We start from the raw sequence: 23,844 nt of genomic DNA on the forward strand, positions 1-23,844 counted from the left end.
ATTTTTCCGCCCTGTCCAATGCAGACGAAACCCGTTCTAACCAACGACTGGCTTCAATGCCTGGGAAGACACCGTATATTTGAAACATCGCAAAAGGATCTACAGAATGCGCAGCAGACATTCAACAATGAACAATTCACCTCGCGCGTAATGACATTACGCGGAAATGACTTGATCGTTGCAGTTGGCTCTGAAATCAGAGTCCTATCGCTCAATGAAGTAAAAGACGCTTGGATCAATGCAGCTCCGCGATTCATTGACACCGGCAAGAGTGCTTTCAGCGACCTGAATTGGCTGCTTGACGTACCTTCTACGGTGAGTACCTGCGCAGCAGGACCATATATTGCCCTCTTTCAACTGATAAGTCCATAGCCTCTTGATACTCCGAGCATCGACTTTGTTGTTGAATCTATCACGCTCAACCACAACGGCTCGCTCTTGGTAGCGCAAGGAAAACACAAAGTCGTCGTAGTGTGTATTTCTCGAAGAAGCGCAAAAGGTCTTAAAGACTTCGTTGTCGGCAAGGATCTATATTGCAGGGACCTTGGCGTGTTGAGATGCGCCTGGCACTCCCTAAGCGAGACCGATACACATTTGGTTATTCTCAGTTCTGACAGTTATCTAAGGTACATTGGCAATTTAAATGCGCGAGAAAAAAGGGATACAGTGCCAGTAACATGTAAGCGTGTACTCCTTTGTAGGATATTCGATGTTGGCGTGAATGCAGATCAGGAAGAGCAAAAATTTGATCTAAGTCCAACTCCCAGAGGAAGAACCAGTGCTGGATGCGGTTTCTCACCTGATGATGATTTCGACGAGCAAGAAGAAGCAGTATCCTTCGTCTTGGGAAAACCGAATGGAAACGATGATGGCAGCTGGGAGTCATTTACAGTTTACTATACTTTACGAAATGGGCACATCTATGCCATGTGTCCGATATTACCGTGCCGCAGGTATGAAAACAATGGCCAATTACAAAACATCGCTTCTGAGCTGACTCGATTTGCAGTATTATTCGGAGGAAACATTTGGAATTGTTAGGATGCATGACTGAAGCAAAAACTCAAAAAGTGCTGGAAAAGTTGACGGAACATGATGATTACGATGAGACCCAGGATAACAAACCATTATATTATCTTTTGCGTATGCAATCCGCTTGGATTACCAACGTATTGCATATTGCAAAGCCGCTCGATGACAAGTCCTTCCTCGTAGCATTTACAGATCCGTTGCTCAAATTCCCAATACAGCGTCAAGGACCTTTCCAGACAGAGGCACCGACGGAAGCAAATGGAGAAGTGGCTGATATGATGCTACTGACCAACAATCCAATCACAGTAATGGTTGTGGCATACACAAATGGAAGCATACATCACTATATTCTGGGTAGCGTCATTGAACCTCAGTGGGTAGTGCGTGGTCGCAAATCGCAAGACAACTGGCGAACAAAAGTAAGCTGAAGTATTTAATGAAACCAAATTAACTGTCTAACTAAACACCATTGCATAGTTGCGAGAATTCCAATCTTCGACCGATCTTCTTCCAGGGGCGTTGTTATACGAAATTATCAGCATTGAAACCTCAGGGAAACAACCAATTACTCTTACAGCCGATCCCCTTTACAATGATACGTACTATGTGTATCATCCTCGAGGAGTACATCAAATTATAATGAGAAAATGGGTCGATAAACTCCAAGAACTGTACAAGGATCAGACTGCTGGCAAAAAGGACGCAGCGGAATCCCTGAATGCATGGATTGCCGAAGATATCCCATCAAACGTTAAATGTCTTATTGAGAAATCATCAAGGTAAAAAAAAACATACATTGCACCAATGTATCTTACTAAAATATATACATGTCAACAGCGACAATGAGCCATTCATCGGTGCCGTCGTTCTGAGCGATATTTACCTGACATATTCATTGCTGGCGATATCTCGATCGTATTCGCTCATTTCCAAGGACTTACCACTTCAGTCTGCTGAATCTCTGGAAAGTGTATCTCCTCTGTCAAAGTCACCCAAGGAGCAAAACGACAAAGCAGCATATTATACATCGCCGTTAGCGACAGAGCCTTTCAACTTGACAGAGGCCTTAAAAACCGGACATTCGAATGTGGCAAAGTTGACGGTTCCTAAAGGCATTGACGGAAAGAAAGAAATTGTTGTCAACGAAGAGACGCTGCGATTCCTCTTTACAGCTTCAGAAAAGTACTGCTACAATATCCGCGAACTTTCAAACAGCACAAACATTTTGGAATATCGGTTGAAAGCTCAAGAAAAAGTGTTGGAGCATCAGATATCCATGACACAAGATTTACACAATAAACTCCAAAGCTACATGTCCAACGATATGTACGAGGAACGAACAAAGAAAGTACAGGATGCAACAAATAGCTATGCAAAGTTGGCATTGCGAATTGACAGTGTATTACGCAAAATGCTTGCTGTCTACGAACCACACTTGTCACCTCAAGAGAAGGAATGGATCCAAGGCCTCAAAGACATCGAACAGAAAGTGCAGGGCGAAAATGGTTTCTTAAAGCGGGTTAAAAGGGTAAGAAAAAGTGTTTAATTACTGATACATTTATAAATTGATACTCATCCCATGTATAGCTTCATGCACAGTTGGACCGTTTGAAGCAAACCGCTGAGCGACAAGCCAAATCGCCTAATTCAACGAGTCGCATATCTTCCTCGGAACTCGTTGCTTTCAAGCAATCTCTTGATAAACAGTAAGTTTAATATCCAGAAAATAAGAATAACATCTGACTTAATCTTTTTGACAGGTCTCAAGATATGAATGACGCTAAACAACGTGTCCATGCTTTGGAACATTGCTTATCGACTACGAAATAAAAGAGAACACACAGATAATTGAATTGCACCTTATCGTTGCAAGATGATCTGATTCATCTGCGATGAGTTGATCCATCATCTTATATTTTATGATTTAGTTGCCGTGGGCGAAAATTCTATCTTTATCTATGCGTTTGCTTCTCTGCGGCCGATGTTTCGAGACTATTTCCTTTTTATCGCACACGTTTTAATGTTGACCGGCCATGAAAAATGAACACAGTGACACGTGACAATCATTGAAGTTGACAGCTACTACTGCATGGTGAGAGGTTTTGGTCATGCTTTTGGATACATTGTTTCCCCGGGCGTAGATCTGACGCAACCGGCTTAGTCAGTGATTTCGCGCCGCTGACGGAACAAATTCAAAATGATTTGTGAGCAGACAAAAACTCAGCCTACGCTCCTCTCTTTCCACTGGTTTTAGCCATGGTGAACATGCAACATAGTGAATATGAATTTAACTCGGTAGAAGACGCTTTAAAAGACTTTGGCAAGTATTCTCGCATGCACGGTGCTGGGGCATTTGCTAACTGACGTTTTCTTTCACTTTGCAGCCGAAAACAAGTTTGTCCTTGTCATGGACAATGAGGATCGGGAGAACGAAGGCGATCTTATTATTGCTGCCGAGGGTGTTACTACCGAGCAAATGGCATTTCTTATCCGGTACTCAAGGTATAATTTATCTTAGATGCATGTCGCATGCCGAAAGGAGTATAAAAAGGCTGACAGAGAATCTTCCTTGTTTCTTTTTGACGGATAGCGGATATGTCTGTGTCCCTATGGCCGCTGAGCGACTCGATGAACTGCAATTACCCCTGATGGTACCCAGAAACACTGAATTGATGAAGACAGCTTACACAGTTTCAGTGGACTATATCCATGGCACAACGACTGGTATTTCTGCGCAAGATCGGGCTTTGACAGCCAGGAAACTTGCCGATCCTACAAGCAAACCCGAGGATTTTTCACGACCAGGACATATTCTTCCGTTGCGTGCTGTTAAAAATGGAGTCTTAGAGCGTTTTGGACACACAGAAGCTGCCGTTGATCTGTGCAAGTTGGCTGGGAAGCCATTGGCGGCTTGCATCGGCGAATTGGTCAAAGAGGACGACCCTATGGGTAGCATGGCTAGACGGGACGATTGCTTTGCTTTCGCAAAGAAACATAATATCAAGATGATTACCATCAAGGACTTAACTGCTTACAGGAAGCGTGTACAAGTATAGATGTCTGGATAACCCGATTCTCATACTCCTCAACCTGTATATAGTCTGTTATACTTTCATGTGTTTACCTAGATCTCTTCTTTCTCTTATTTTCCCCTCTCTTTATTTGTTTTGCTTTTATGAGATAACATGCCGCATTGTATGTGCCCATTCTGTTATCTGATTCAATGTCGCATCTAATCGCTCTGCAGTGTATGCGTCTTTGCGCCGGATTTCTTGTTTTCTTCGCTGCATCTTGTGCCACTCAGCACGGTGGGTATCACACAAATGGGCATGGATGGAGTCTGGCCGCGAGCACATCGTTGTCAAGGGAACATGAGGTGTATCCCAGGTCAAATATTCAATGTTGTCCACAAATTCCTTCATTTGCTCTAACAATTGCGCCTTTCTTTGTAACTCCTTGACTGCTGGGAAGAGTTCCTCCTTGGTTCCCACGTGAAGATTATCCATCAAATTCTTGCAAGAAATTTGTTGTCAAAATCCATGCATGCAGAGACTTTTAGAGATTTATTTACCTCCAGCACGGGCAAATTACTATCCTCACTAGTATTTGATATACTGTCAGTGTCTGCCAGCCGTATATAATCCGTATTTGTGGCTGCATCTAGCCTTGGTCTCAAAGCTGTCTGTGTGGCTGCTTCCGCGCTCGCTTTGAAGGTCTGCGTGGATACCTCGATGCCTGGATCAACCATCGTCTGCGTGACCACAGGCACGCCAGGATCAGAAACAGTCTGCGTAGCAGTTTGCACACCAGAATCAATGGTAGTCTGTGTGCCTAGTTTTGGTCAGCAATTGCTAATATATCGAGAACATCAACCGACTTACCCTGATCTCTGCTTTCCAGTTCTCTTAGGAATTCCCTTGAAGTGCTGAGGTCCTGATTAGCTTTAAGCACTTCTTCCTCGAGTATCTGAGCAAGTCACAAGACTATGGTTAGGCGACGTGAAAAGCAATGCAAGTTGTATACTTGCCGTAATTCGAGCATTCAGAGAATCTATGACCTCTCTGTAACGTTCATCCAAATCTTGTACCATTTTACGCTCGATATTTTCTTGTCTCTCTCGAAAAATGGATGATCCCATCAGATCATCATCTCTGCTGTGGTAAGAATAGTCGAGCGGGGATGTTGCATTTCGTAGATCACGCAGTACAGACAACGACTTGTCGATTCGACGTCTAGTATCTGAAGGATAATCTGAAAATAAATGCGAGTGTCGTCGGCGCGGTGACAAAGAGACACGCTCACTTCCTTTGCCGCCTTCCAATGGTTTGTACGCAGGTTCAGACCGGAATGAACGCAGCGGATTGTTCTTGCTTGATCTCGATCGCTGTGAAGCACGGGTCTCAGACCTACGGGGAAACCTTACATCTAAAGCTTTCAGAACTGCTAACAATCATGCTAAATGACCTGAAGGCAATGACTTACAGCATACGCGAACTTGAGTCGCTGCTGTTAAAATATGAGGATAGAGACGAGTCTGAAGCATGATCGACGCTCGGATGATTTAAACTAGCATCGCCCACAAAGTTGTAGACAGAATCTAAAGATTCCTCTTCATCGACAGGTGAAGAATCCATGAGACAACAAAGAAATACAAAGAGAGAGGAGAAACAAAGAAAGAGAAAGAGGACCCTTTATGCACCGACTTAATGATTCTAAAATTGCTCTAATCGTCGCTTCAACTCTTGGACCATATCTGATCGCTTGATGGTAACACCTCCACCCTGACTCTCATCCTTGGATCGCATATCCTTGACGCGGACTTCACCTTTATCTAATTCGTCCTTGCCAATGATAACCGCCAAGGGAACGTGGTCCTTCTCGCATGCAGCCCATTGCTTATCCAATTTGGGCTTGTTCTTGAACATGAACGACGCCTTGATATCGTTTTCCCAAAGCTCGTTTGCAATTTGCATACGCTCCTTGAGTAGACCATCGCCTACAGAAATGACATATACCTGCGTCTCGTTGCTCTTGATATCCTCGGCCTTCTGCTTTGACATTAAAATAGAAAAGACACGCTCGACACCAATCGATACACCGACGCATGGAATCTTGAGGTTGGGTTCTCCCTTCTTGTTGACACCAGAGAACATACCAACGAGGTTATCGTAACGACCGCCAGCGGCAATGGAACCAACGCCGACACTCGATTCGTCCAGCTCGTCAGAGTTTGGCTTGGTTGTGGGCTTTGGCTTCTTACCATCGGCGATAGCCGATGGTGCAGACTTTTCTGTGACGGCTTCGTAAATTATACCAGTGTAATAATCTAAACCACGAGCCAAGCTCATGTCAAAGGACATCTAAGCAACGAAATTAAGTAATCTATCTCAGATCGCCGTCTTTTCCTTAGTAGTCTACCTTGTGTGTAATGTTGAAAACATCGAGATAATCAAATAAAATAGCCATGTCGGCAAGACCTTGGGAAGCAGACTCATTCTTTGTCAAGTTTTCATCCTTGGAGAGCTTTTCCAACAAATCGCGACTGCCTTTCAGTTTGACATATTCTCCAATCTTGTCAGCGACCTCCTCTGGCAGACCCTTTTCCTCAGTCATCTCCTTCTTAACATCTTCCCAGGGGAGCTGGATGATGCTGTTAGAGACAATGTTCGCTCAAATCAAACGAAATGCTTGATGTTTGTACCTTATCTAACTTGTCAACCGCAGACGAGATAGGACGGATTTTCTCGTCAGGCACGCCGCAGACTTGGAAGATACCATCCAAGATTTTACGGTGGTTCAACTATGGAAAATGACATAAGAATCTCCATCGCATAGTAATCGTCATGTTCCATCTTACCTTGACAGTGAAATCGCCAACATCCAAGGCTGTCAATGCTTCGCACAAAATTTTGAGGATCTCAGCATCGGGGATCATAGGATCATAGGTGCCTGCAATGTCGAAATCCTACAAACGCAAAGGGAAACTTTCAGTCAGCGAAGTCTAAAGATCTTTATGGCATAGCATTCACTTACACATTGGTAGAATTCTCGCATACGACCCTTAGTCATCGCTGGCTGATCGCGTCTGTATACTTTGGCAATGTGATATCGCTTAAAGTTCTGATATTCCTTGCCGTTCATGGCCAAGAAACGAGCAAAGGGCACCTGTTACGTTCAATCGATAAGCTTTTCATCTCCTTTCCATCTAATCGTCGTCGACGTACAGTCAAGTCATATCGAAGAGAGCACTCTTCACCACCCTGATCTGCCAGATCATAAATCAATTTGCTGTCTTCACCGTACTTGCCAGCCAAGATTTCCTGACAAAATATAATCCCAGCATTTTGTCAGTTGAAAACGAACGAATAGATGGGCATATGGGCATATAGCCAAGCTTTTACCTTGAGTTCGAAAACTGGAGTATCAATGGTGACGGCGCCATGTTTCTTGAAGACCTTGGTGATAGTCGAAAACACCTTTTCGCGGATTGCCATTTCCTTGTCGTTGTGATCTTTGGTACCCTGTAGCCTGGGGCGTTAGTGGCATGGTTTAAAAAAGTCATGTATAACCATTAGTTGTTACCTTGGGCGTCTTTAGGGTAAACGCGTTCTTGCCGGCCTTACCCTTTTTCTTCTTGCCATCGCCGCTGACAGCTTCCAGGGCATCCAGTTCTTGCTTCAATCCTTTCAGGACAGCGATCTCGGCATCAATGACGCTGGACTCGGCGCCATTCGTACGAAGCTGCTTTATCTTGTCTTCTTGAGTTGCAATCGACAAAGCCAATTGTTGCTTCCTGTCAGTCATTATGTAGGTTGGAGAAAAAAGTTGTTTGGGATTGTCGGACCAAGATCCGGTGTTTGAAGCTGGATTGAGTCAGTGTTTGTGGTGAATTGGAAATCTCCTATTGTAATCCCCAAATCAGCTTAATTGAATCTTCCTCAGTCTGTAAGCGATCGATGTGTATTTTTGTCTCCAATACTTTATAACGTAGGAGCATGAATATATAGCAGTGATTTATCGAAATTTTGCTCGAAGATCGAGGAATTTCGTTCCAGGGACCAAACAATACGGGATAGGAAAGGTTAAAATAATCAAACATTTGTACATGACCCTGTATTGTAATCATCACGAATTACTGATTAAAGCTGGTATAGGCGTTGTGACCTGAAGAGCACATTTTGAACGCATGATAGTCCAATTAAGTAGCTAGGTCGAAATAACAAAAATTAGCGGACCCGAAATTCCTTCGTGTCGCTTCGATAAACGCGCCCAAGTTGCATTTTTTGCGAGGAGGTCTTTTGATTGTCGACCATTCAAGCAATGGAAATAAACGATCAAACATACAGTGCACTTCAACAATATCTACAGCAGACTCTCAACCCTGCTACGCAGAAGGAAGGTGAGTAAATGTGAAGAACCTTACAGCTTCTGAGTGTCTGATCACCTTGCCAGCCGAGCGCCAACTGGCCGAGGTCGAAGTGCAGGTTGGATTTCCTCTGCTGCTACTCAAGCTCTTGAGCGACAACAATGCAGACATGACCCTTCGATTTGCTGGCGCACTGTACTTTAAGAACTACATCAAGCGCCACTGGGTACCTGTACGTGTTTTTACGATTCAGCAGCAGAAACGATCGTAGATTTGTTAACCACGACCGACATCTAGGACAACCCAGAAGCCAACAGAATCGCACCTCAGGATCGACAGACTATCAAAGCAGAGATCGTTCAGCTCATGGTCTCTGCTCCGGACAAGATCCAGCTGCAGATCAGCGACGCGTTGTCAATAATTGCTGCGGAAGACTTCCCGAGAAATTGGGAAAATTTGATTGGAGTAAGCTATACAAAGGGTCAATGTACACAATCGGCTGGGTGGAATTCACACCAAATAATAGGATCTGATCAGTCGTTTGAGCGCCACCGATTACAGAACAAACAACGGCATTTTGCACATTGCACACTCCGTATTTAAGAGGTGAGGGATGCAAACGGTCGATTGGCAAAACGGTCACTTATGTGGAATAGATGGCGACATGAATTTGACAACAATTCTGTACTCGCTGACATCCAGTATGTTTTGACCAACTTTTGCGAACCATACATCAAGCTTTTCCAGGTACATCGATTCAATTATCAATAATCACCACGCTGTACTAAGTTTGGATTTCAGATCACGGACAATTTGATCACGGAAAATGCGACTAACGAAGCCGCCATGCGCTTACTTTCGCAATCACTCATCCTATTAATTAAGATCTACTACGATTTGAACTGCATCGACCTGCCGGAATTCTTTGAGGACCATTTGAACGATTTCATGCCGCTTTTCCAGAAATACCTCGTATATGGAAACACTTTGATTGATAGCGACGACGAAGAAGAGGCGGGACCGCTGGAAAAGATCAAGACTTGCATCTGTGAAGTATTGGAATTATACACTCTCAAGTACCAGGATCTTGTGCCACAACTCCCGTCGTTTACACCAATTGTTTATGAACTCCTCGCGACTGCCGGACGTGAAGGAAAATACGATGCTGTAAGGCAAACAGTTCTTTGCATACATCAGCGTGGATTATTCACTTTTGCATTGCAGATGGTCGGTAGAGGTCTTTCGCTTCTTACGTCAATGTTGAAGGTGGAGAACCTGGCTGGTGTCTTTTCACAGACTGAGACGATGAAAAACATGTGCGAGAAAATCGCATTACCTAACATTGCCATGCGTGGTATGTGGAGCATCAATGAAAGCATTGCAAACTGAAAAAAGACGATTAATATGTGTATGCAGATGTCGATGAGGAATTGTTTGAAGACAACCCGATCGAATATATCCGCCGAGATTTGGAAGGTTCGGATGCGGATACTCGCCGCCGTGCTGCTGCAGACTTTTTGAGATGCTACGTCGATCGATACGAAGCCGAGATTACACAGATCATGTCTCAATATATCACACATTATTTGGAGGTACTATCCAAGTAACTGATCCAAAAAGCGTTTGCTAAACTTGTGTCCGTAGCGTTACAACGCCAATCCACAAATGCACTGGAAGGATAAGAACACTGCTATTTTCTTGCTGGTAGCGATTGCTTCCCGAACATCAACAGCTCTGGTAAATATGCAGATGAAAAAGTGGATATTGAATGCCAGCGCTAACTAAGATTTGTAGACTGGAGTAACGAAGACCAACAGTCTTGTTGATATCGTTGATTTCTTTTCAAAGAATATCCTTGGTGACCTGCAGTCTGACGTGAATGCTGGTGTTCCCATTCTTAAAGTTGATGCCATCAAGTACATTCATACATTCCGCAGTATCCTCACAAAGGAACAGCTTCTGACAGTCTTCCCGCTGTTGGTTAAACACCTGGAGTCCGAAAACTACGTTGTACACACGTACGCTGCTATCACCATTGAGCGCATACTTTTCTTGCGTCAACAAAAGACTATGATGTACGTGAATATTTGCAAGGTACTGCCAACTTAACGTGTATTGACCGTCTATTTAGCTTCACCGCTGAAGATATCTCGCCTTACGCCGAGACACTGTTGTCGCAATTATTCAAACTCATTGAGGCTGGTCAGACGCCAGAAAAGCTTTCGGAGAATGACTATCTCATGCGAGGTAGGTTGTATGATTTTTCCACAGGCGAGATAGAAACCTGACACTAAAGCATTTGCAGCTGTCATGAGAGTAATTATTACCTGCCGTCAGACTCTCGCTCCCTATGTCAACATTATTATTGGTAAATTGACAAGCATCCTGGCCGTGATCAGCAGTAATCCTAGCAACCCAAGATTCAACCACTATGTCTTTGAAAGCATTGGTGCGCTTATCAGGTAACTGGAGAAACATCTTGAATATCTTCTGCATTGTATCTAAACCACCTGGTAGATTCATCTGTCCTGTTTCAGAGAATGCTGTCACAGAATTTGAGAAGCTGCTCTTTGGACCATTCCAAAGTATCCTCACTCAGGAAGGACATGAATTCATGCCATATGTCTTCCAGCTATTGGCGCAGCTGCTGGAGCAGCACGGCGGACATGATCTTACTCCAGACTACGTAGCATTACTTAATCCCTTGATGAACCCTCCACTCTGGGAACAAGGTGTGTATTGTTTGAAACCATGGTTACGAGAATACGGATCAGATAAGGTTAAAACTAATATTTGTTTGATAGGCAACATTCCGGCTCTCGTGCGATTGATACAAACATATCTCGCGAAGGGCGCCAACACTATCCTAGCAGAAAACAAACTGGAACCCATTTTGGGTATTTTCCAGCAAAAGCTTGTCAATTCTCGGCAAAACGACCACTACGGCATGCTCCTCTTAGAAGCCGTCACGAAATATGTACCATTGTAAGTCTGTGTTGGCATGTTTGTGACGATAGGATGCTAAAACTTCCCCTGCAGTGAAATATTCTCCCATTATCTGCCAACTCTTGTTACATCTGTGCTCACACGTCTGCAGAGCAAGAAACGTGGAGACCACATCGTATTTGACAGGTTCACGCGTAACTTTACATTGTGGGTCTGCCTCTACTGTGTACTGGAGAAGACTGGCGGACCGGATACTTTGATACGTATCATGGATAGCTTACAGCAAGGGTGAGTATTTATTTTTTTGGAGTTTAAGTTGAGCACTAGTTGATTGACGCGCATTTTTATCAGTTTGTTTGGCCAAATCTATGAAATTTTCGTAATTCCAGATCTGGTTGCTCTGCGAGACCCAGTAGACAGCAAAATGTGCGGCATCGCTGTTGTCCGCCTATTAACACAGAGCGAACTGACGCTTCAAGAGCCGTATGTGTCTACATTGTGGCCGAAGGCTTTGAGCGGTCTGTATGCACTTCTCGAACTTCCTCCTCTCGCTGCAGACGATGGTCCAGACGAACTTTACACGCTAGATGTTGCTGAGACTGGCTATCAAACGGCATTCTCCAGACTTGCTACTGCTTCTGTGTCCAAGGAAGACCCTGTTGCCGCATTCCCCCCGACCCACATATTCCTTGCTCAACAACTTGCATCACTGCCACCGGAGAAACGTGCATTGATCAAGGCTAAACTACCCGAGCGTTCAGATCTGTTTTTGCCCAAGTATTTTGAAGCCGCAGGATTGAATCTGGCACAATTGTAATAGATCTGAAGTAAAACGAAGAGAATCCCGATTTAATCTTATTAAAGAAAGAAAGAGAGAAAGAAAGAAAGACAAAAGAAAGGAAACTAGGGAGACATTTAGCAAATTATTTTGTGTAAAATGTATGCATGTAGTATGTAAGGCTTAGCAACAATCAATATAGTTGCTTTGAACGTAATATGTACGGTGCTGCATTCATTTAATATGGGGCATACGAACGAGGAGGCAAAGCTGTGCTGCTGTAGCTAGGAGTGTGTTTTCGGACAATTTTTCGCAGGGCGTGGCCTAGCGAGCTCCAAGCGAAAACCTTGACATCTTTTTCAATATTCCGAGGTTTTGGATGTGGGAAGCTCATAATCAGCCTGAAAAACGATGCGCTGTCCTCTTTTGACTTGCTCACCGTGAGCGGCCGGAAGCCTTCGAGATTCCTCCGAATCCGGTTTTTCTCCTCGACCGTGAACTGCACGCCGATAAGTCCCTCGAGCAGGTAGATACAGTCAACCGATGTAATGTAATAATCTTGCCGCTCAGCCCAATAGATGCATGAGACCACGAGTGGAGGCGCTTCCGGCATGGGCGCTTGGAGTGTCGGTGCGCGACCAGCGGCCACCGCGGCTGCCATCGCAGCTGCGTTCGCCGCCGCAGCCATATTTTGCTTCATTCTTCGTTCGTGGTGTTGCTGCTGGGACATGGGACTTATTTGACAGTCTATCTCGAGAACACCGCCTTCGAATAACTGATGTGAGCGCTGGAAATGTACGAGTCGTCGCCGCGCGCTCCACTCTTCTGGCGTCCAGTCGTTCGCCATGTTGACCAGCTTGGCTGTATCCAAATTTAAATGCGCTTTGCTCCACAGCATACTGTAGTTCTCGCTGCTGCTCCGGGTTGGTGACAGCGATGAGGTGGAGGTCAAGGTCGATGACGTTGAGGATAACGATGATGATAATGCTGGCATGCACTGTGCTTGCTGTTGCTGCTGCTGCTGATATGTCAAGAATGCTTGCGAGGATGGATACGTTGAATATTGTTGAAAGAGATGCTGTTGCTGTTGCTGTTGCTGGAACTGCTGCATTTGCTGTTGTTGTTGTTGCTGATAATGTTGCTGCAAAAGACTTCGTTGTTGCTGTTGATGATATAATTGATGCTGTAGGTACTGCAACTGTGACATTTGATAATTTGCTTGATGTGGCGGCAGCTGTTGCTGCTGTGTCGTTGGTGTCGGCTGTTCATCCTGCTCGTGCTCAGACCGATATTGTTGTTCTTGCTGTTGAGTTTGGTCCTGAGGTTGCTGTTCCTGCTTTACTTGATATGCTTGCTGTTGGTCTTGATGTTGTTGCTGTTGCTGTTGCTGCAGATGGTGCTGCAGCGATGTTGGTGGTGTAGGAGTTGGAGGTGGTGGACATGCTTGTAAGAGTGAATCGCACAAGGCAGCAACGTCTGTACTTGTATCATCCACTGGCAGTTGTAGGAAGGAATCGCAAAAAGCAGCTGCCTCGGCGTTACCATCCTGGTCAACGACGAGTTGTAAAGGAGTATCCATGATGATTTAATCTGATACATTCTAGTCAGTTTCACAAGAAACGAGCCGCACTTAGGAGTGTGCTACATACTTGTTTGACGCAAAGAGAGTTCTAAGACATTAAAAAGTGGGAATAGCAGGTATTTAAGAGGACCCACGTTTTGAGATTATTTGTTAGCGAGGAAATTCGCCTCGGGTTGACAAGGAAAAATTTCATTGAAAAAAGCAAACAAGTAGAGAGTAAACTACATGCAGAACCTGTACTAACGTCAGATCATCCCACGGGTATATTTTGACGCGTCTGAATTAAAGGTAGACGAGGACTGATCTGCAGTGTGCGCAGTTTGGACGACAACGATGGCTGCAGGCGAGGACACGGAGGGCGCGTTGGAAGCGTTTGAAGGGTTGCTTGTTGAATAGACTGAAACCCAATCCTGTGACGACGGCGCGGTCGACAAAATTGCCAAGTTCTCAACTTTCACCGAAGTAGGCTTCACCCCGGAGATTTGTTGAGCGCTTGCCCGGTTATCAGGTAAAGGCGGCGAGTTATCATTGTAGAGATGCGGCGTATAAAGATTGCTGGTGTGCGAAAGAGTGGTCGATGCCGAGGATGTTGGTTGCGGTTGCTGCTGCTGCTGGCGTTGTGGATGATGATTCATTTGCATAAAAGAACTTGTTGGTTCGACATATGGTGTCATATATTCGTGAGGATGCGTCATTCCCATATTGCTCTTTGCTAGAGCCGCCTCCAGGCTTTGGATCCGGCGGCTCTGAGCTTCGATCATGCCGTAAGCGCCGTTGATTTGCGCTGTCAAATCACGAGTCATTTGCTGGTATGCTTGCCTCAGGTGCACGATCTGCGCGCGCAGCTCTTGTTCACGCATCGATGCTATCCGAGGATCTAATGATGGATGCTGATGTTGCTGCTGCTGATGATGATGATGACGATGATGATGCTGTTGTGTCGCAACGTTCCAGGCTCCAGCAGCTGGTGAATGATGTGCGAGTAACACGCCATCTCTTTCAGTGTTTTCTTGCACCATATTGGATGGTGGTGGCGCTCCATAGTTACTATTGTCGGTTTGTACTAGTTGGTTTGAGCAGACATTGCGCATATAATTATCGGGCGTGGCGGTCGATAAGCCAGCAGCGGCAGCCGCATGCCCTGTTTCTTGCATATGTACTGGCTGTGAGGAATGAGTACGAGCCTGATCCTGCAGACATCCGTATATTAGTTGAAATTGATTGTTTGCTACTACTGCTGCTGTTGTTGTTGTTGTCGTTGCTTGATCAAATGAAGTATTGTTATTGAAATCATCGTGCGGATGCGTTGAGACGGCTGCAGACGAGACCGACGAGGAGCGACCCCCGTCATCCTCGTTCATCAACTCAGAGTCAGACTCGTCACCGGAGCCCACATTCACGATGGTTGCTGGGTCTTGCTCCATCTTTACGCGTTTCCGGCGTGAGTAACGCGTGGCCTTTCGTCGAATCAAGTGAAACAAATCGCGCCGTCCAGGGCGAAAATAAGGATGATGCCACCTACACGACTCCTTGTCCTTGGTATCCTTGGTCTTGCGCGCGTCTGTGTCGCGTTGGAAACCATATATCTATAAATGACAAGGAAAAATCTTAACTATTAACAATTTCGACTGAGAGCATGCAACTGCTGTTGAACGTACGTTCAGTTGACGGACAAACGAAGCGAATTTACAGTGCTTGAAAAGTCGTGGTAACACAACTTCAGTGAACTCTGCAGCGACGGAAATTAGGGATTATTAATTTTGCAAAATAAACAGAGATAGATCAAAAACTTACTTGGAATACATTCAATAATGAACATGTCTTTACCGTTATGCTTGCACCAACGAGCATATTTTTGACCATCGTCAGGGGCTTGTAGACTCCTGTGATTTAGGCGTTGAGCTTAATAGGCCCACATCGCAAACCCCCCTTTGCCCCCATCCCGCCCCCATCCAGCGCACATCACCCGCGAACACTGCTGGAAAAAGCCAGGTATACATAAAAACTTACTGATAGAGCTTTGACACGAAACCTGCGATGCCGCGCTCCGAGTGGTTCACATCTCCGCAATGCAAAGTGGGGGTCCTCAGCAACAGCGACTGTGGCGGTGTTGCGTGACCGTGCCAGTAATCAGTTATCACGTTGGAGTTCGATGAGGATGGCGTCGAGGTTGCAAGCTGCAGGGTCCCTGGCAGAGATTCGGTGTCAAGCGGTTGCGGTGCCGTGTTATTATTTGAGGAGTCCTGATCAAAAGCGTCAATCAAGGTAGTTGACGGCGTTGTCAAGAGCGTGATGTGCTGATCGTCCGTGGAGGTAGAGCGGAAAGGTGACGAGGACGAGGACGGCTGTGCATGGTAGGGCTGAAAAGAGATGGATTCCTGTGGAAGGAGACTGTTGGACTGCTCCGTGGGCGAGAGTGTCCTGGAGGTATTCATTGTTAACGTTAGTGGCGGATAGCTAGGCTGCTGTATTGTTTGCACTGTATCGGCGGCGGCGGCAGCAGATGGGCTGACGGAAGAGGGAGGAGAAGAAAGGCGTGGCGATGCATCAGCGGCATAATCCTGATAATCCATTGGGCAGCAGCCGGCAATGTTCGGTTATACTGAAGTATGAGAGTATACAAACAGAAACAGAAGAGAAAAGAGCGTGTCTTTCTGTGAGTTTAAAGCCGTTATTCCACCCTGTTGTTGCTTCCAAATGTGCTGCCAGCAGCGGAAAATTTTCAAGGCACGCTGTAAGAGAGAGGAGGGAAGAAGGAACAAAAAGAGAAAGGAGAAGTGCGTCCCATTGAAGCCAAGGACGGTGTGCGGGTCGACCGAGTGTGTTCCTCCTTCGGAGTGTCAAATGCATGGCCTTGCCCCGGACGACCTGTGCGTGTGACAGGAACGCTTTGACCGGAAAAGCTGCGTTGCACGAGCTGGTCCTTTTCCCTTGTACCGCGGTTGACCATGCCCCGTCTCACTTGTGCTCACCAAACTCCATGTAAACATAGTAATGTTATGCTAGTAAATTAATCGTGCAGTCCACCCTGATCTTCTATTTTGGATCATTGCCTAGTGACAGAAGCTGCCCACTGCACATACCTGGCCGCCACGACGCAAATGCTAATGGCGGCCACGAGCATGTGCATTTTGGTACAACCTTGTTGCTTATCCTAACGAGATCAAACCGCTCGATTCGCCGAACTGTCCTGAGAAATCAGCTAAAGAAAATGGTCGAATTCAGTCAACTCGACATGGAAAATACTGCGCTCGTATCCCGTGCAACACAATGGTTGTTACCATACTTGGATAACCAAATTACCCTTTGTTGCAAATGGAAATGAAAGCGAGTTCCTGTTTGCCATGCTGCTACCCAAATTTTTGCGTGTTTTGCGAGCATGCTAGCCAAGTCGGCCCACATTATTTCGATAGACAAATCAAGCTAAGAGAATGTGAATGGTAGCAGGATCAACGGTAGTCCCTGCGTTCCCCCCAACCACCACCAATCAATGGAAAAATCTACTCGGGTGCAGAAAAAGAAGCTGTAATCTAGGGATCTGGTATTTTTCTTTAAATCGCCTATCGATGCCCAGTTGCATTGAACCTTTTATTCTCACGACATTTGCGTTTTCTGTCAGAAATGTAGATTTCCAATATCTAGTACACTCTTGATCTGAACTTCATTCTCGCCTGTTTCATTTCCCAGATGGCATTCTGAAAATTGAAACCAATAATTTATAACAAGCTATTACGGAAATCAAGACCCTGAGAAAAGAGAAAGGAGGGAAATGATAAGCAGTTTGGGGCAGCGGTGAAGCATGTCTGAACCAATGAATACACCAATGTACTCGGTAAAATTATTGTTGCTAAACGCACAAGAAAATAGAGTCTTGAACTTTCATCAACAGCAGCTACATACATGGATAAAGCCACCTCGGTTTAACTTGTTCACTATGCAAACAATATACTGAGCAGGCCCACGATGGTTTCTCTTGCAAGGAGCTTGAGATTTGGATCATATACATATGCTAAAATGGAGACGACATCACTGTGCAGGGAAGGAATCTCTTCTACCCTAACAGGTCATCATTCTTTATTACATACATAGTATCTGGTATCATCGGTACTATGTATCACAAATTACAGTATTTTAGCTTTGCTTGTTATATGTTTACGAACGGATGCTGAGTGTCACTATGTTCTTAACAGACTTGTCATAACATACATTGCTTCTATAGAATGGGCAGATTCACATCTACTTATATAGAAAGCCTCTGAACAGACTTTGCGAAGTCTTGCATAAGGTATGCACACAAAGGAGAGAAACCTGGCCAGTGACTCCAAATCAAATGGCGAGGAGATGAAAATTACTCCGGAAGAATGCTGGATCGTGTAATTTTGACCACGACGGAGATCTATACCGCGCAAACAACGTTAAAGTTTACGGGTCCAGTTACGTTTTGGCAAGGCTGTAATACCCGAGCAGAAGCTGACACGATCGGTCGCGCCCGCCTGTGCCACAATGTGCTCACGCATGCCGGTTACGTAGCCAAAAATAAAAAAGTAAAATCCTATCTGTCGTTGTTCAAGCCATGTTTTCCCAGAAAATGGGATCTGTCCGTCATTGTTGTCAGCTGTCACTGTGCACATTCATTGTTGTCATGCTGGAAACTCGGAACCCGCTCACTCGTAGAAGATCTTCTCCCGGCTGCAATGCACGAAGTATACGCCGAGCGCTAGCAGTCCTGAAGCAAACTTTTTAGCGTGTGTGTAACTACGTGGCAAAGGTGCTCAGAATAGAACCGGTCTCAGTTTTCAGGTTAGTTTGGATAATAATGGCAATTCCTCCTTTATACTACTATTCGTGCTGCCATGCTCATAAAGAAGAGGTTCCGATCTCGCTCTACGACAGGTACCCACACACACCGAGCATAACAGATATAACCTTTGTTATTCGCCGAAACGAAAAAAGCGTCTACACTTGTCCATTTCTCATCACATTAGCTCTTTAGTACCACGCGCAAATTGTTATCCCTGTGAGTTTATCCGAAAGGGCCAAAAAGCGGGGCAATTGATCCAAAACCCAAAAAGAACATAGTATCTTTTAAGATGAAACCCATAGAGTTTTTCCAGGCACATTGGAAATGACACATGGTGTGAACATGCTAGAAGAAAGCGACGTTTGCTTTAGCTCATAGTACACAGAGGACGAGACCAAATTTGTTACATGTCATCGACTTCTTCCCCGAATTTACGACCGAAACGGCCATGTCGCTTTCCATAACAGGCCACGGCTGCTTTGCTCTTGCCAAAAGTCGCCTTCTCCTAAGAGTCTTGTCACACAAAGTTTGGCATATTGAAAACGTCCCCAACCCTACTTTTGCTGGGTTCACAGAGCACACTGATGTCTCAAGAAGAACAAACTCTGAAATTGCTTTCCTAACATGTACGACAGAATGAAAACATTCAGTCAATCCAGGATGATATGAGGATGTGAGACAATGCTTTGTGGAATATTGGTCAGATACTGCTCGCATTAACAGAGGAGGGACCTAGAAAGTTGTTACTGAAGATTATTTTTGAACAGCTCTGTCGACAAAACTTCGGTACCACTAACTATTAAACATCAAACGTTTTTATTACTGCAACGAGTGGCAAAGTCTAGAAGCGACTTATGGAAATAAAGAAGGTCGAGGGAGGGTGTGAGCGCAGAAGAATGAGATTATTGGCATAAAGGTATGCTGCAGAATCCTGTACATGCAGCCAAGTTGTTGAGAGAACCAAGCAGTTAGATAAAGTTGTCGAAGAGATGAATGATGGATAACTCTAGATTAAGGCGCTGCTGTTTGTCCAAAAGTGTCCATTTTTTCGTCTATTCAACCACAGTAAGGGACCCTAAATTGTCGACTATGAGCGACGATGAGCATGAGCAGCATTTTTTGCAGCTCACTGTCACAACCGTCGATTACGAAAGGAAGGACCCTGTCTTTTGGATTGAAGCCGTTGTATGCTTTCCCCTTTCCTTTGCTGCACTCATGTTAATTTCCTACGTTGCTGATTCCTTATTTTCTCACTTGTCTGACAGACGAACCTCATAAAGTACCGGCAAAAACAGCGCCGTGTTCCTCGGTATTACAGCGAGCTAGAGAAGCTGCATCATTATCTCTCGGTTACCCTCGATGACTCGTATATACCCGTGTTGCCAGTCTGCCCGCGTCCGAGACGCAAGGACGGCGAGTACCTGGGACGCCTCTGGTGGTACGACATTTACGCAGAAGGACACATCCACCGAGATGCACCAGAATCAATGATACAAACTTGGTTGGACAGAATTGCTGAGCATCCAAGAGCAAACTTGAGCGAAGGATTGCGAGAATTTATCGAAAGCGAAGTTGGTGTAAGTTGCTGATAAGCTCGGCAAAGATAATGATAACAATGTGATTCTGACTGATGCGACAGTTCCGGCCCCAGCGCAAAAGGAAGAAACATACGACAGTCGTTGTACCTCGCGATAAGTTGATGCCAGATTTTTGGCAGGGTCTGGAGCAGATTGATATGTTCCAGCGAAGCCTTTCCCAGGCACGATTGTGTATCCAGCGCTTACACAAGGAGCAGCTAGGTAGCTTGTGCAACAGAAGCTTACTTTACGCTGTAACATTTTTAAGCTGTGGACTGTTAGGCTTTGCGAACGCATGGATGGAATTAGCATCCTCATTGATTGCTTACGGTGCAAGGGAAAGAGACCCTGAATTATTCATGTAAGCAAGCTGTGATAGGTTGCTATTTTCAGGCGCCTAAAGGCACCCCCCTCCATTGTAAGTGTGTACAAGAATGTTGCACGAGGATACCAGAGAATGTGGGACTACGAAAGAGTGCAGACCATGGCAGCCATGGAAACAATCGGCGAGCAGCTTGCGTACCAGGCACGCAACGCTGAGAACGCAAAGGTAGAAGCGCGAATGTATCTGCCATGTGTTATAAGCATGTTGGCCATTCATTCAGAACTGTAGAATATTATGAACAAACGACTTGAAGCTGCTGCAGACTATTTTGCAAAAAGCAAGCGCGTAGAGTCGTGCCTACGTAACGTGGAGCGCCTCAAATCTTCCAGCAACATTGACCGAGAGCGGGCGAACGATGCTATCATTGACTTGGAAGAAGCTAGACGCCAGGAAGAGGAAGCACTGTCAAAATACGAACGCATCGATACAAATTATGATCAAGACCTCGAGACTAGATACAAGCCTCAGGTTGCAGCCGACACAGTCACCTCCATTAGAGATTATGCAAGAAGCCAACTATTTCTTGAAAAACAAAAGTTGCAAATGTGGCAAAGCATAATGTCTTGCTGTCTTTACTAAACACTTTGTAAAGTCTTGTAAAACTCTGTAACTTTGCTGTGAACCATCACTTTCTGCGGCGAGAAGCGTAGAATTTGCAGATTTTCGATCGATGTAGCTCGCGAAAGTGCGACGTAAGCTTGACCCCTTTCAAATGCCTGTCCCAAATCAATCTTGACATACTCCAGCGTTTGTCCTTGACTCTTGTGGATAGACATGGCCCAGGCTAAAATCAGTGGTAGCTGCGTTCGTGATGCAATAGTTTTACCTAACGGTGGATATACGTATAATCAATAAAAGTGGTCCCATCATCCTTCTGTGATAACAAGGTAATTTACCTCGCTCTTCCAACTCCCATCTTTCTTGCTCTATGACCAGTCTCCGTCCATTCGTGAACTCGACAATCGGAAGCCGTTCCATGAGGGCGTTGTCGTAAAAGTCTTGATCTTCTGTTCTGTTATTTTTATTGCCGTTTTTGCTAGGGCTACCAAAGTTTCGATAAGGCGAAAGTTCGTGGCGTTCTTTGAACCCCTTATCACCAGCAAAACCGATGACAGTGCCGAGCGATCCGTTCACAAGTGTGGAGTCAATATTTTTGAGCAGCATCACTTGAGCTTTGACTTTCAGCACGAGTTTCTCTGGTGCAATGCAAGATTTCATCAGCAGTTTTTGACCCATATCCGTCGCGATGAAGACACGTTCTTCGCCAGGTAAACTGTTCAGTCGATTCAAATTGGAGCGCTCAACTTCCTCGCGTGTAGGGTATCTGTAAAAATAAACGATATATACACTAAGCAACATGGACGAATTTCGGTCTATTTATCGCTTACAATTCAGCAGGTTCAATCCCTCGAGGTGTAGTTAATGGTCGCGATAATGACATCAATACACGTCTGGCTTCTTCTGACAAGTTGCCCACGCGCATTTCATTCAAAATCCTGATAAAGTCTACAGCGGCATTGTCAGTAACATATGTAAAGTACTGGCTTAATACTGTTCCTAAACTTACTTTCTTCTTTTTGACGGAAAACTCGCGTGAGAATGATGGTTTCCTTGACTGCCTCTTTCCATGCTCGGCTTTCGAACGCAAATTTTGCTGGATTGCGGTAGTCCCTGCTTACTGGCGGTAGCTGGAAAAAGTCGCCAGAAAGGACGATCTGGATGCCGCCAAACGGTCTCTCGCTCGACCTAATTGACCGGCCAATCCTGTCCAGCTTATCAAATAGATCACCATCCACCATCGAGACTACAGATACAAATTAGTATATATACGCAGATGGATGGTTGCAATATGTGAGTCTTACTTTCATCAATGATCAATACTCGGGTATCTCTCCATCTTTGCTTAGCACTGTTGGAGCCGTTAATCTTCTTCAACAGTGTCTCCAAATTTCCGTTGCCTTGACCGATACCGGCAAATCTATGTTAAAGAATGGACCCAGTCTATTTCATGATGACAAGCAAAAAAGCCATTATTCTTCTTACCGATGTAATGTGCAACCTCCAATGTTACAAGCAGCAATGCCTGTCGATGCTGTCACCGCTACAGTCTCTCGATACATTCTCTTCAACCTATCAATGATTGCTAAGCATGGAATTAGCATTAATCGCAACATATTCAAGGAAAGGTCGATGCTCAAATTACCTCGCATCAACACAGATTTGCCGGTGCCTAGGAAGAAACGAGAATTTAGCACAAAAGTCCAGTGAAATGATGCATAATTATATATATGTACCGGCTGATCCAGTAAAGAATATGCTTTTTCCTTGGTTGACAACCATATCCAATATACGTTCTTGTTCTGGGGAAAGTTTGGGAGTTGAATGAGAGTTAATAGTAACCATAGAGCCGGCATACGAAAATGACGAAGGCAGCATTCTGGGTGATCCAGCTGACGGCGAAGATGACGGTGATGGATATGTCCTACTTCTTTTGGATGCCGGCTCATACAAAGTTGTTGGCGTATAATCGGCTGAAGAGGACACTGTTTTCAACTTGATGCCAAAAGTACCGGTAGCTTCAAAGCTTCGCAGGGCTTGCTCAGATTTAAAGCACGACGTATAATCCGAGGAGCGCTTCTGGCCAGCGTACGTGTATGGATTCGTTGACGTTGTCGGCGTAGATGAGTATTGCATCGTTGGTTTCAAAAACGACGAAGAAGAGGTCAACGAGGATGTCGATGACGGCGAAGAGGTTGCTACAACGGGCATATTATTGTTCTTCTTTGGCAAGAATATCGTATCATTATTGAACTTTGGTCCCACCAGAGACATCCCTGACGGTCGAGCCTGTACTGCTGGTCGCGCTGGATGAACACGAGGCATCTGTCTCGGCGTATGCGCTTGTGTTGCCTGTGGCTCGAAACTGGAAAGCATCGGTTTACCGGCGTTTTGCCCGTTGTACGTCTTGCTGTTGAATTTGGATGCGGGTTTGAGCTGTCCCGAACTGCTGCTTCCCTGGCTGCTGCTAAACGATGATGTCCTCGAAGGTGCCAGCTTACTTTCTTGCTGTCTGTCGTTTTGCGTCAAGTCGATAACTTCGCGGACCGTCTTGGGTTCTGTCTTTTGCGCCGGTTTCTTGTTGGCAGCACCCAAATGAAGATTGCCGCCATCCTTTTGTAGCCAGCTGTAAATATACTGCTGCGATTTGTTCGCCTTGGAATTAGTCTGCGGTTTCGTCTTCGTGTGATAATGGTGATTCATGGCAAGACTGGTTACATGGGCGGTCTCGCCTACGAAGGCTGACAAAAGAAAAAAAATGCTCGCGTGATAAACGCGTCCGCCTCCAATTTTGGCAGGCACTGACGCGCTGCGAACAG

At 45.2% G+C, this 23,844-nt stretch overlaps 9 protein-coding genes across 9 annotated transcripts; 4 read left to right on the forward strand and 5 right to left on the reverse strand.

Annotated features, from left to right (window-relative positions):
• Window positions 1-18: 18 nt before the first annotated feature.
• VTP01DRAFT_6885 (uncharacterized protein) lies at window positions 19-2,862 on the forward strand (the record flags this gene model as incomplete). Its single annotated transcript, XM_069385835.1, has 8 exons — window positions 19-315; window positions 373-626; window positions 702-953; window positions 1,010-1,451; window positions 1,510-1,811; window positions 1,870-2,560; window positions 2,620-2,738; window positions 2,793-2,862. The coding sequence occupies 8 exons, from the start codon at window positions 19-21 to the stop codon at window positions 2,860-2,862; spliced, it is 2,427 nt and encodes an 808-aa protein (XP_069243258.1).
• Window positions 2,863-3,288: 426 nt separating this feature from the next.
• VTP01DRAFT_6886 (uncharacterized protein) lies at window positions 3,289-4,088 on the forward strand (the record flags this gene model as incomplete). The annotated part of the gene is made up of 3 exons (XM_069385836.1): window positions 3,289-3,352; window positions 3,417-3,534; window positions 3,623-4,088. 3 exons carry the CDS (start codon window positions 3,289-3,291, stop codon window positions 4,086-4,088), a joined length of 648 nt encoding a protein of 215 aa, XP_069243259.1.
• A 117-nt stretch (window positions 4,089-4,205) lies between these two features.
• On the reverse strand, window positions 4,206-5,666 carry VTP01DRAFT_6887 (uncharacterized protein; the record flags this gene model as incomplete). Its single annotated transcript, XM_069385837.1, has 5 exons — window positions 4,206-4,544; window positions 4,604-4,863; window positions 4,914-4,998; window positions 5,060-5,450; window positions 5,515-5,666. 5 exons carry the CDS (start codon window positions 5,664-5,666, stop codon window positions 4,206-4,208), a joined length of 1,227 nt encoding a protein of 408 aa, XP_069243260.1.
• A 78-nt stretch (window positions 5,667-5,744) lies between these two features.
• VTP01DRAFT_6888 (uncharacterized protein) lies at window positions 5,745-7,836 on the reverse strand (the record flags this gene model as incomplete). The annotated part of the gene is made up of 8 exons (XM_069385838.1): window positions 5,745-6,392; window positions 6,451-6,672; window positions 6,734-6,832; window positions 6,890-6,997; window positions 7,066-7,197; window positions 7,257-7,352; window positions 7,434-7,553; window positions 7,615-7,836. 8 exons carry the CDS (start codon window positions 7,834-7,836, stop codon window positions 5,745-5,747), a joined length of 1,647 nt encoding a protein of 548 aa, XP_069243261.1.
• A 516-nt stretch (window positions 7,837-8,352) lies between these two features.
• Window positions 8,353-12,161, forward strand: VTP01DRAFT_6889 (uncharacterized protein; the record flags this gene model as incomplete). The annotated part of the gene is made up of 16 exons (XM_069385839.1): window positions 8,353-8,431; window positions 8,485-8,630; window positions 8,696-8,863; window positions 8,925-9,004; window positions 9,055-9,145; window positions 9,200-9,565; window positions 9,623-9,752; window positions 9,815-9,990; window positions 10,043-10,135; window positions 10,193-10,473; window positions 10,530-10,645; window positions 10,704-10,860; window positions 10,916-11,130; window positions 11,203-11,383; window positions 11,438-11,632; window positions 11,696-12,161. 16 exons carry the CDS (start codon window positions 8,353-8,355, stop codon window positions 12,159-12,161), a joined length of 2,940 nt encoding a protein of 979 aa, XP_069243262.1.
• Window positions 12,162-12,360: 199 nt separating this feature from the next.
• VTP01DRAFT_6890 (uncharacterized protein) lies at window positions 12,361-13,701 on the reverse strand (the record flags this gene model as incomplete). The annotated part of the gene is made up of 1 exon (XM_069385841.1): window positions 12,361-13,701. The coding sequence occupies one exon, from the start codon at window positions 13,699-13,701 to the stop codon at window positions 12,361-12,363; it is 1,341 nt and encodes a 446-aa protein (XP_069243263.1).
• A 248-nt stretch (window positions 13,702-13,949) lies between these two features.
• VTP01DRAFT_6891 (uncharacterized protein) lies at window positions 13,950-16,277 on the reverse strand (the record flags this gene model as incomplete). Its single annotated transcript, XM_069385842.1, has 4 exons — window positions 13,950-15,290; window positions 15,363-15,433; window positions 15,499-15,587; window positions 15,715-16,277. 4 exons carry the CDS (start codon window positions 16,275-16,277, stop codon window positions 13,950-13,952), a joined length of 2,064 nt encoding a protein of 687 aa, XP_069243264.1.
• A 3,317-nt stretch (window positions 16,278-19,594) lies between these two features.
• VTP01DRAFT_6892 (uncharacterized protein) lies at window positions 19,595-21,026 on the forward strand (the record flags this gene model as incomplete). Its single annotated transcript, XM_069385843.1, has 6 exons — window positions 19,595-19,690; window positions 19,771-20,082; window positions 20,145-20,443; window positions 20,506-20,632; window positions 20,696-20,871; window positions 20,936-21,026. 6 exons carry the CDS (start codon window positions 19,595-19,597, stop codon window positions 21,024-21,026), a joined length of 1,101 nt encoding a protein of 366 aa, XP_069243265.1.
• A 16-nt stretch (window positions 21,027-21,042) lies between these two features.
• VTP01DRAFT_6893 (uncharacterized protein) lies at window positions 21,043-23,728 on the reverse strand (the record flags this gene model as incomplete). The annotated part of the gene is made up of 8 exons (XM_069385844.1): window positions 21,043-21,293; window positions 21,364-21,791; window positions 21,856-21,973; window positions 22,035-22,271; window positions 22,330-22,445; window positions 22,511-22,610; window positions 22,671-22,697; window positions 22,762-23,728. 8 exons carry the CDS (start codon window positions 23,726-23,728, stop codon window positions 21,043-21,045), a joined length of 2,244 nt encoding a protein of 747 aa, XP_069243266.1.
• Between the last annotated feature and the right edge of the window lie 116 nt (window positions 23,729-23,844).

The sequence above is a fragment of the Rhizomucor pusillus genome, assembly GCF_041956525.1.
Source record: "Rhizomucor pusillus strain CBS 183.67 unplaced genomic scaffold VTP01scaffold_3, whole genome shotgun sequence".
Taxonomy (NCBI): domain Eukaryota; kingdom Fungi; phylum Mucoromycota; class Mucoromycetes; order Mucorales; family Lichtheimiaceae; genus Rhizomucor; species Rhizomucor pusillus.